This window comes from Halyomorpha halys, unplaced genomic scaffold (assembly GCF_000696795.3).
Source record: "Halyomorpha halys isolate HHAL.00 unplaced genomic scaffold, Hhal_1.1 Scaffold13.1, whole genome shotgun sequence".
NCBI classification, from domain to species: Eukaryota; Metazoa; Arthropoda; class Insecta; order Hemiptera; family Pentatomidae; genus Halyomorpha; species Halyomorpha halys.
Genome location: NW_027104938.1, coordinates 1,317,973 through 1,329,865, shown reverse-complemented (window position 1 = coordinate 1,329,865; position 11,893 = coordinate 1,317,973). Strand labels below are relative to the sequence as shown.

Below are 11,893 nucleotides of genomic sequence, written 5' to 3'. Positions count from 1 at the left end.
CACCCCCAACCATCTTCTCCTCATTTATCATCCACGGTCAACTATCTCTCATAATTAAAAATTATAATAAATCGTAAAAAAAGAATCTGAATAATTACTTTGATGAGTCTTCCAACGATTTGTGCAACAGTAGCCACACAGACGAGCCTTGGGTCCATCAGATCGGCAGCTTCTAATCTCTGACCAACGGTGAATCCATGTTCAGGAGCTTCCTAGAAATTTATTGATTTCAACTTGATTTATTGATAAATAAAATAACCAATCTTAAAAGTGATAACTAGGGATAGGATTTTTATGTTTTCACATATTTTTACCTGACCATGATATCTTCGATTCCTTACTAACTAATGATGTTTCAAGACATTTCTTGCCAAAAGAAGCCATTTTTATTTCACATATTTTTAAATATTTGGCCTTTTTTTTTTTTACATATTTTGTTGTAAATCACATATTTTCTGAAATATTTGTTATTTTTTACATATTTTGTCCTGAATCATATATTTCCTTAAATTATTTGTTCAATTGTAAATACATTTTTCGCAGCAACTACATAAAATTCAAGAGAATGCAAGAAACTTAAAGGTGAAATTCATCATTTACCATAAATAGTGCATAAAAATTCTATATTTTCATCTTTGAACACAAATTAAAAGCAGTGGCAATAATAAATTTTCACACAGAATTACATCGGGAATTTCTCAGAATCAATTAAAAAGAGCAAGGGTCTTATTTATTCCTGTAGCATTTTCCTAGAATTTGTTTGTTTACTCCTCAATCCATTTCTCTGTTTCTCCCCTTCCCATGGTCCTTTCTCATCTTAGTCTTGTTTCACTCCCCTAGTTTAATTACAATTACTAATTAATATCTAGTTATTGAACAGCTATGTTTTCTCTAAGTACATTTTTTTGTACATATTTTAACATAATTTCTTTAAAATATTATTCATATAATATATGATAAGTACATATTTATGTAACTTTTTTTAAGTTATAAAATTACTAATTAATTAGTAATTTATATTTATATTTATTGTTTATAAATTATTAATCATTAGTCAATTTTCTTTAAAACGTCTTAAATTATGACAACATTATGCACTCAATAAATTAATCATCATCACCATGTCTGAAATATCCATTATTATGCTCACAGTAATAATTAATAAATTTACTAGTTTACAATCTCTATTTCACTAACTCATTTTATCAACACTATATTGAGTAACCTGAGTGTGTATAACACTGAGAAGTGTTGATAAAATGAGTAATTGAAATAGAGATTGTTAAACTAGTAAATATAATTATTTTAATCGTGAGAATAATGGTATTTTAGACATTGTGATGAAGATTAATTTATTAGTGCATAATGTTTTCATAATTTGAGAAGTTTTAAAGAAAATTAACTCATGATAAATAATAGACTATATGATATGTAAATGATAATAAATTAATTAATAAGATCCTTGAAAATGGCTGGAACGTTGTTAAGATAATAAAAAGTGTTGAGACCAAATGGATGTTTTTTTATAACAACTAAGCAAATCTGTTTCAAACAAATTTTTAATTATATATAAATATCTTGTTTGTTAAAATACGTATATTTAATACAAAAATAAACAAAACAAAAAGTTCTAAATAAAAGAAATTTAACAAGGAAGATATTTTCACAATACACAATTAGATAATATAAAAATCTTCCAGTTATTGAATTATAAAACATAAATAGAATACTAGAAATCACTCTTGTATAAGAATAGCACCAATTAAAATTGAACTATAATCAATACTAGTAAATACTTACAATGTCGAAAAGTTCAGCTGGTGCAGGTTGTGAACCTGTTTCAGCTAGGTAGTCAGCCCAACTGAATGTCGATGGGTTGTACCCTTTGGGTGGAGTGAGGTTGATCCCGTTCAAAGCTGAAAATCCAGGAGGAAGAATACAGGCCGATGAAGAGTGATAGCAAAACCAATCAGATCCAGGAGAAGAGCAGTCCTCATCATATGTGTCTATTCTGATCATCAAATAACCCTCGTTGAGAACCTGTACATTAAAAAAAAAAATTCAGACAGAAACAAAAGAAGGATTATATATGTTTTTAAAAAAAACTAATTTAAGGTAATCCACAGCAATGATTTTTGCATATGCTTCAATATATGTCTGATAACATCCAAACTACCCGATAATTGGAAGTGAAATCAACTACAATAACAATGCTGTTACTTAAAATTCACAATCTTTCATTTGATGCATTTGAAGTTTTAAATACTGTATCAATTTCAGAAAAACCAGAGTAACAAACAACATAATAAAAAAAATTATTAATTAATAAATTTTAAGACTGAAAATATTGTCGACTAATTCATTCGTGCTCTATTTATTTTGTCCATAAGTCAATGATGGAATGTGTCATTTACTTTTGTGAGTTAGTTTTTAAATTGGGTCATTTCTTGTTTTAATAATTTCAAATTCTAAGTACTTTCATATTTTAAATATTGTCTCATGTTATGTTCCTTATCTATTTATATATAAATTTGAGGTGCCCCAACAAGTTTGCCAAACAATGGCAAATTCGCACATCCGCAAGCATGTGGATAGGTTATTTGGATCGGCTGGTACAAGTTAGCCTAAATCTGTGGCCGACCCATAGGGTGTCAATTTTTGGGCTCAAATCAAAAGCATTTTATAGGCATAGTAGTATTATATATTTGAAGATGTTTAGGTATATTTTAAACCTAAGATGATTACTGTATATTTTACATTTTTTTACTGCACATTTTACAGGTTTTTATTTTATTAAAGAGGAGACTTATTTAAAAAGCACCTGAAATTGAAAAACTGCATGAAATCATCTGTGGTAGATCTTACTTAACTGACAATTTATAGAGAGTAAGTTGGTCGATGTATGACATGTCACAACCTCACAAGAGGAGATCTTAACACAAAAAAACGCAATCCTTCCCACCTAAGAAAGACCCCCAGGGAGCAACCGTCCTAAATCACTTTCGAAATATTTGCTTAAAACAGGAAGATAAGACTTAAGATAGTTTAATTGACCAAAAAACGGTGAGAAATCCTCCAATCCTGCCCTCTATGGTAGTCCTTCTTATCTGAGCTCACAATTCGACAATTACAGCGAATAGGTTGGTCGATGAAAGACATGTCACAATCTCTAAAGAGGAGATCATAACACAAAAAAGGCAATCCTTCCTGGCGGGACCCACTCCATAAATATCTGGGCTTTGGTTTTAAACTAGAGTGGCTCAGAGTGGTCAAATTAACTGCTAATTCCAATAGGATCCCAACAAATTCTTCTTTAACTTTTAGAAAAGTTATAAGAGATTAAAAATATTCTCTTGTCATAGTGATGATATGGATTACTTGACTAGGAAGACAAAGTAAACCCATTTTGCTATATAACTATAAAATACATTTTAAAAGGATATTACAACTATTTCAGTCTAATATATTTCAAACTAAATTATTCCATATTAGAATCAACAAAATAAAAGCGAAAGTAACCTTCATGATTGTAGCAACACAAATGGATGACAAGTTGAGAGGGTCGACTGCTTCGAGCTTCATTCCATGCCTGAATCCTGTGTGGTAAGGAAGGGAATGAGCTAGAGGGAACAGATCTTCAGTTGCGTCATCCTTGTCTCTCAGACCTTTCAGGCAACGATCTACGTAGGCAGGCGGGGCTGCGAGTGTTTGACCCACTCGCCTCGCCCATCCCACTGGGTGGATTAAGGGAGAATCTTCATGTGCCCAAAACCCTTAGTTAAAAAAACAAAACAAATTAATTAATAGATATAAAAAATAATTTAAAAAGAGTCTGAGACTTTTGAATATACAAAAGTTCATTATAACACAACAGTCATAATGATTTCCCCTCTTTATTCCTTTTTTTTTTTTTCCTGATTCCCAAATACAGGCTTTTCTCTGAGATTTTACTCATTTTAACAATCCTAAAAGAGGTTTGTTTTCAAAAATGTAGGTACTCTAGATTTATTTTGCTATATATGTTAAATGATTTTTAGAGCTAAAAAGCTTGTCAAAGTAATGGCATATTATGGATCTCTGAACATCACTGTTAGACACTTTGAGCAAGTAAAACCTTGAAAGCACACAACTACATTTTATTTATTTTTCTTATAATTCATTAAAATTATAAAATTTGAGTTTTGAAAATTCATTAGAGGACTTGTAATATTTAAATGAAACCTTTTTAGGACTTAAATAGTGGCCTTTATTAGTACCTATCTGTAATCAACATTTTGAGTAAAAATAACAGTAACTTTGTGTAAAAATAACAGTAACTTTGTGTAGAACTGTAACAACAGATGTTCTCAAAAAATGGCTTGTAAAGGTTCCAAAGGTTCTAGAGTGATTTTCCAAAGCTTAATTTTTACATTAAGTAGTGCTCTATAACCCAATTATTATAAAATATTTGTGAGGTTCAATTTAATATCTCAAATAGTAAATGGGTATAATATTTTTATTGAGCCAACAATAAATGAAAACGGTAATAGTAACCGATAGATAATAGATAAAATAAGAGAAGAAATACTAAAGAAAGTACAAATTAAGAGATGAAAAAAAGAAAAGAATAAAATCAAATGATGACAAAGAATTCATACCTGTTTTGACGGAAGACAAAGTCAAAGTGAGCCGTTTGTATTTTTTTTTTTTTATAATTTTGTAAATATCTCTTCTCCCCCTCTATTATGTATATTAGCATTTATTGTTTACCTAATTTAAAAAAATTAAACAAATTTTTTTTTACAATATTTACTTTAAAATTATTTCCGTTATTATGTGGCGTGCTAAACTGCCATCCCCACTCCTGCCAATACAAACGGCTCACTCTGACTCTGACTTCCGTCAAAACAGGTATGAATTCTTTCTCATCATCTCTTAATTTGTACTTTCTTTAATATTTCTTCTCTTATCTATCTGTTACTATTGCCGTTTTCATTTACTGTTTACAACCTTTAATTTTTCTTATTAAATTTTACTTTTCATTGTATACCCCTGTTATTTTCCCCTTTTTTTTTTTTTTGTAACTATGTCAAGTATTTGTATCTTTTTTAGCCCTGATGAAGCCCTGCAACGTGGGGCGAAACGTTGGCTCAATAAAAATAATAAACCCATTTACTATTTGAGTTGTTTATTTTACCGCACCCAGACAATATTCCATTCATCTTCAAATATTTTTTGTTTATTTATTTGCTGACCGCACCCCCCCGATCTTCTTCTCCAATCAGTAATCTACCGTCAACTATCTACATCTCATTACTTTATTATTCAAATGTTATTCTGCCTATCTTATTCTTATTGTCTTTTACTTACGCTGTTCATTTCTATATAATTCTCACAGTATTTTTTAGTTTATATTTTAGTCATACTCTAGTTTACAATATTTTTTTTTTAGTTTTTCACATCTTGTTCTCTTTTGCCCTGATGAAGCCCTTCAAAGCGAGGTGAAACATTAGTGCACAATATATAGTTTTTGAACCAGTTTGAGCTATCCTTTTTTAACCACCACCTGGACAATTTATTATACTATTCTCTAATTGAGAGTTTAAATTAGTCATGTTTAATTTTAGAATAATGTTTTAAGCAGGAAATTGATACTTTAAATTGTATGTTTAGATATAAATTTAAAAAAATCAAACCCTAAATGGAATGAAACATCTATCAAAAAATTCATGGAGTCGAATATTCAAAGTCCACCAAGTCATGAGGGCAGATTATAAACAAAATTTGAAACAATTACTTTAGGTACCAACTTTTATTTGTTTAGTTAGAAAGGTATTTTTTTTTTTCCATTGTTTTATTAATAAATTTTCAAAAAAATCTTTACTTTCTGATAAGTTTGACTAAGGTTCTCTGACTAATGAATGAATAATGAAATTCTCTGACTTTTTTGTCAGTAGACACCCTATATAACGCACGATACATTCTATATTCTGTCATAATAAAACAATAAGTGTGATGAAAATTATAAGAGAACACAACTCACAAGAACACTTAAAAGAATATTTTTCAATATGTTGACACATACATACCATTATCTCCAGGTTCGGCATCATAATACTTAACATGCAGCCTTTTGCCGACGATATTCTTGATTGTCGCTACTTTTACCTGGGATATTCTGTTCTTGTCGACCACTTCAAGGTTCAAATCACACCTGAAATACAAAAATTTAGTTGAAGAAACAATTTAATAAGAAAGGCACTTGGACAACTGTTTTTTTTTTTTTTGTTGTTTTTAAATCACAAATTGGTGAAGATAAAATGACTAACCAATATTAACCTAATTTTTTTTTAATTTATTACAAATCATTATGATATGTATGTAATATTATACATTATATATGTTTGTAATAATATAATTAATTCTAGTAACCCTTATTAAATGATATCTTTAAATTTATAACTGGACAGTAATTCAGTATTAAGTTCATTTTGCCATTGCTGTGCCTGTTTATGGCTTATGGCTTCAGTTTTATTGCATCCCATTTTTTGCCACGAAAATGGGTGCAAAAATTTCAAACTAAAATTTTATTAACAGATTTTGGTTGATAGTGAATTTAGCTAAGAGGTAACCAAAAAATATTCAGAATTTATTTTATATATTGCAATAAAAAATAGAGACCCTGAAGTTCTGGGTATTCAAGAAACACCCTTAAAAGTATTAACAAAATAATAATAATTACCTGAACCTCGATTTCAGATTCTCATGAACTTTAGAATAAAAGTTAGAAGGCAATGTACGTGCTCCAGTTAACCGTTTTACTAAAAAATGTTTCCAATCTTTGTATTTATCTTCAATAGCTGAAATAAATATTTAAACATAAATAAATAAATAAGAAAACAGACCAATAAATAAATACTAATAAAAATGAAATTAACAATACTTTTAGGTGGAATTAGAGGTTTGCCACGATTCGCACACCAACCAACTGGATGGACGACAGAAGAGCATAGATTAACCCAAAAGTCTTTGCTTTCGTTTTGACCGAATCCTTCATATCTTAAAAGTGCTTTGTAACCTGCAAAGATGTAAAATTCATATTATAAAAACAGTAATATAACGCTAATAATGTGGTGTAATGGCTTATTAGAAAGAATAAAGACTCAATCAAAAATTTTTTTCCCATATTTAGAACAAATAATCATTTTATCTTTATCCAGTGACGTTTTAGAGTATTCCCATATTCTCGGGATGTTGCTTTATAAATACCATAACAACTTTACAATACAAATGAACAGCATATTATTTATTATTGAATTGACTTTAACTCCATAAATTTACCTCACTCATATTTAGATATAATGTCTATTATCATATCTCTAAACTATAAATTTATAGAGTTGTTTATAAATTAATGGATAAATGTAAGAGATAATAATAGAGGTGGGAAATTTGATTCTTTTAGCTGAAAGTATTCTAAATTCAATCCTTCTTGACTTTTTTTTTTGTTTAGAGATTGTTTGATTCTTTTTTTTTTTTACTACCACTTACCTATATATGAAATATATAGTAAGGAGAAGTATTCCAATGGTGAATAATTTTTAATTGAATCTGAGTTTTCAACGAAAATGTTTTAAAGTATTTTGAGCCCAAAGAATCAAGTTCTGCAAAATGGTTTTGTAAAAAGGTATATATGTAAACAACATATCTCAAAACCAAAAACTTGTATAAAACTGAAATTGCGTATTTAAGGCAAGTATGTGCCTCGGATGTAGCAGCAACTTTTGCACAAAAATTGATTTATTAGAACTGCCACTTAAACAATTGTATAAATTAATTTTTAAATTACATTTTAATAAATAAAACAACAGATATTCAACAATTAGTTTCAAAACTCATTGACATTCTTCGTCAAATTGTCCGTAAGTAAAATATAAAACCTCTAATATTAATGTTTTCTGTTCTTCAGATTGTAATAAAGTTATCAAGGTAAATAGTGATTTTTTTAGATTGAACTAAAAATTTAAAAATCAAACAACTTAGCGCCAATTAGTACTCCTTTAAAATGAACTCCTACTTCAACTTGTTCGACCCTCCTGAACAGAGAGTTAAACGAATCATGATTCTTTTGTGTACATCACTCGTAAGTTCGATTCATTGATAGGAAACAACACTTTGATTCAATTTCTGACTCTTCTACTCATCTATAGATAAGAATAAATGATTATTGGTTCTAATCATGGAATTTTTTTTTTCTTTTACAGATAGATGAAAATAACAACTTTTATCAAAATGAATATATCCAATTACCAGCAATACGCAAGACAGTTGCAACCCAAAAAGAGTCTGGGACATCCTCAGAATAATTGTCGCAATCAGTATTTTCTACTTCGACTTTCATACCAACAGTTATATTGTCCCAATTATTCGCCATTGGTGCCTGAAAAAAAGAAATAATCAATTTTTTCCTGGATGACCTTAGCAATGATATCCATTGAAAAAAAAAATCGTTAATGTTATTAAAAACTAAAATGTATATCTTAAAATAGAAAATGGATTAAACAAAAATTTAACAATAAAATGAATCATTTAACTCCAAAATTAAGAAATAGATGAGAATCAAATATGTATAAAACAATTTTTTTAATCCTTTCCAATATACATATGTATTGAGTGTCCCATAAATGCGTGGTCATATTGTGGTATCAGATACTATACCTTAAGAGGAACAAAAAAGTCCATATAACCCATAGTCGAATCCTCAACTGTATAGGATAAAAATCAAATTTTGTGTTTATAGGAGATGGTTTAATTTTAGACGGAATCTTCGCCTACATTTTACCCAGATGAAGGTCTGAAATTCAGATTGAAATATTGGAATGAATAAATAAGTTTTGTTTATATTTGTAACTTTATCTTTGCTGACCACATCTCCGATCCTCTTCTCCTTATACCCATCTATGGTGAACTATAAACACCTCATTTTGTGTTTTTTGCAGAAAAATTCAAATAAATCTACTTTAAAGTTCCCGTTAAAAAATGTATAAGCAGTACTGAATTAGAATATGAGAAAATTTCCTATGAATATAATGGGTTGAATCTGCCAAAAAATAAAAAAAGCATTGCATGACGTTAAGTTGAAAATGAAAGTTTAATATTTATAAAATTTTTTGGACATCTGAAATAAATATCATCCTTTATTGATTAGACAGTAAATATCCAGGATCTCAAAAAAACTTCATTTATTAAACTTTAATTTTTAACATAACGTCATGAAATGATCATTTTTTTTTTTTTGGTTGATCCAACCCATTAAATTCTCATGGAAGTTTTCTCATCTTTAATTTGGTATCTCTTATGCATTTTTTAAAGAGAGCTTACTTAAAGTAGAGAAGATTTATTTGAGCTTTTCTGAGAAATAACACGGAGAAAAGCACTTAATTTGAATTCTACCCCATAACATTGAGAATTGGACTATGGGTAATATGGACTTTTTTGTTCCTCTTAACCTGTCATATCAGCTCTCATAATATAACCACTCATTTAGGGGACACCCTGTATATAAATAAAAGATCCCAGGGATTATTACGTTACAAAAATAATCTAATTTAGTTAACGGAAAATATATAATTATTAGAAGGGGAGGGAGGGGGTAAAATGGGTAGGATAACCGGAAAAGAGAGGGAGACAAGAAGCTGGAGTTTCCACCAGTCCTTTCATTTTATATTGTTATCATGTTATCTCCAAGTGCTACTCTCTGTTCCTCAATGGAGAGTCTAACGGAATTGAAAGACACAAGGTCCTTCAATTCTGTTCTTTCGACTTTCAAATACCCAAGCCATGTAGAGGATGATTGAGCTGTGACTGAAAGTTCCCACCGTAGAAGGCAGCTAAAGCTAATGACCCAAAAGATAGGTACCGAGACAAGTTTAAACTCCTAAAAAAAAACTCGAAATTCACCAGGGATTTCTGCACCTTTTGTAAAGAAACTCAATGATATGAAGAAAAGTGGGTCTTTTGTCCAAAAAATGGACAACATTAGTCTTTGGGTATGTGCGAAGATGGGAGAAGACCACAAACACTGTCGGTGGCTGATATGAGAAACACTGCTATCTAATTTTTCATATCTTTTTTATTCTTGAATAAAAAATATTTTTTATTTTTTCAAAAAATTACATCCAAATATAGTTAGGATTGAATTATATGTATAAGTGATTGACCATAAACTGATGGTTGGGATGTGGTTAAAACGGGATAAAATTTGGTTTACAACTATTTATTTTCCAACGTTTCGCCCCACTTTGCAGGGCTTCATCAGGGCTAAAAAGATACAAAATGATACTATGATAAGATACAATGATAGGAATAAAATAAAATTAATTAATAAAATTTATTTTTATTCCTATCATTGTATCTTATCATAGTATCATTTTGTATCTTTTTAGCCCCGATGAAGCCCTGCAAAGTGGGGCGAAACGTTGGAAAATAAATAGTTGTAAACTATTTTTGTTTCACTTTTGACCGCAACCCTGACCATCTTATATATCAATTTTTACGGTCTTCTATATATACTCAACTAAATATACTATATATATACTCAACTACATATACTATATATATACTCAACTACATATACTATATATATACTCAACTATATATACTATTTGCTGATGTTTTGGTCCATTTTGCAAGGCTTCATCAGGGCTGTCGTGTTAAAAGACAATCAACTATTTCTATTTTTTGTACCTTTTGACCACACCCCCGACCATTTCCTACATGCATAATTAGAATTAAAATACCGGAGGATGGGGAAGACACTCCAAAACGTCAATTAAAATAAAGAGTATCAATTAACATTCTAAAAGAATTAATTATTTTTTATTTATGATTGTTTGAGAGTGGTTTAGTTTATTATAAATGAACACAATTTTGATCCTTCTTTTTCTCTCAACTTTTTATTCTTTATAATTCTTCAACGTTTCGGCCCTCAGGCCATTTTCAAGGATACAACCTTCAATTCTGATGTCATTTCTTTTTAAAAAAACCCAAAAACATTAAAGGCTAATTGCCCTTGTCACATAAAACTTATTTTATCAAATTTGATATCCTAGATTTAAAAATTATTTTACAAACCATTTTCCCTTCTTTCATTTATATTTACAACTTAAAATTTTTTGTACCTTTTGACCACACCCCCGACCATTTTCTACATCCATAATTAGAATTATAATACCGGAGGATGGGGAAGACACTCCAAAATGTTGTCAATTAAAATAAAGAGTGTTAATTAACATTCTAAAAGAAGTTTTTTCACCTCATCATCGTAATATGTTTCACTTTTTGTTTACTTGGTTGGTTGGTAACTTGTGTTGTGGTTTTTGTGAATTTGCGCCTCAAAATAGTTTTTTTGTAAATTTTTTCAGGATTTTTTAAACAATAAAAAGATTAAAATTTGGGAATAGCATTATATGAAAGAAAATTCAGTTAAGTATTTCCAAATTCAGGCACCAGTCAAGCTGAATATTAAAATAAAAGGTAAAGAATAAATCAAAGAATGAGACCTTGATTGTGAGCTTGAATGCAGCAATGAAGGCTCATGGGCTCTGCGGCTATACAATGGACAAAATAGACTACTCCAGTCCCAGACAGAAACAATAAATTTTAATTATCTCAACAAAAAATAAATCTAAGGTTTTTTTTTTTTAATTCTGCAAAAAATCCAATGAATTTTCCCTGACCATGGCCTGAGTATCTAACTTGATATCACTTATTTAGTTCTGGTAAAATTCCTGATACGTGAAGAGCAGAAGAAAAAAATGTACTTAGGGGATGAAGATATGATAAAGAAAAAAGATTTTTTTTCATTTTCCTTTTCTGACAAGTAGAATTTTTGCTGGTAATCCTCAATTACCTT

At 29.4% G+C, this 11,893-nt stretch overlaps 1 protein-coding gene across 1 annotated transcript in view; it reads right to left on the bottom strand.

Moving 5' to 3' along the window:
- Nucleotides 1–11,893, bottom strand: part of Sfmbt (Scm-related gene containing four mbt domains) — a 33,673-nt gene that overhangs the window by 11,454 nt on the left and 10,326 nt on the right. The window contains exons 6-12 of the mRNA XM_014418676.3: nt 8,290–8,419; nt 6,923–7,057; nt 6,722–6,839; nt 6,069–6,193; nt 3,520–3,773; nt 1,801–2,040; nt 99–212 (exon numbers count right to left, since the gene is read on the bottom strand). Of these exons, the coding sequence (XP_014274162.1) occupies nt 99–212; nt 1,801–2,040; nt 3,520–3,773; nt 6,069–6,193; nt 6,722–6,839; nt 6,923–7,057; nt 8,290–8,419 (1,116 nt within the window). The remainder of the gene's footprint in view (nt 1–98; nt 213–1,800; nt 2,041–3,519; nt 3,774–6,068; nt 6,194–6,721; nt 6,840–6,922; nt 7,058–8,289; nt 8,420–11,893) is intronic.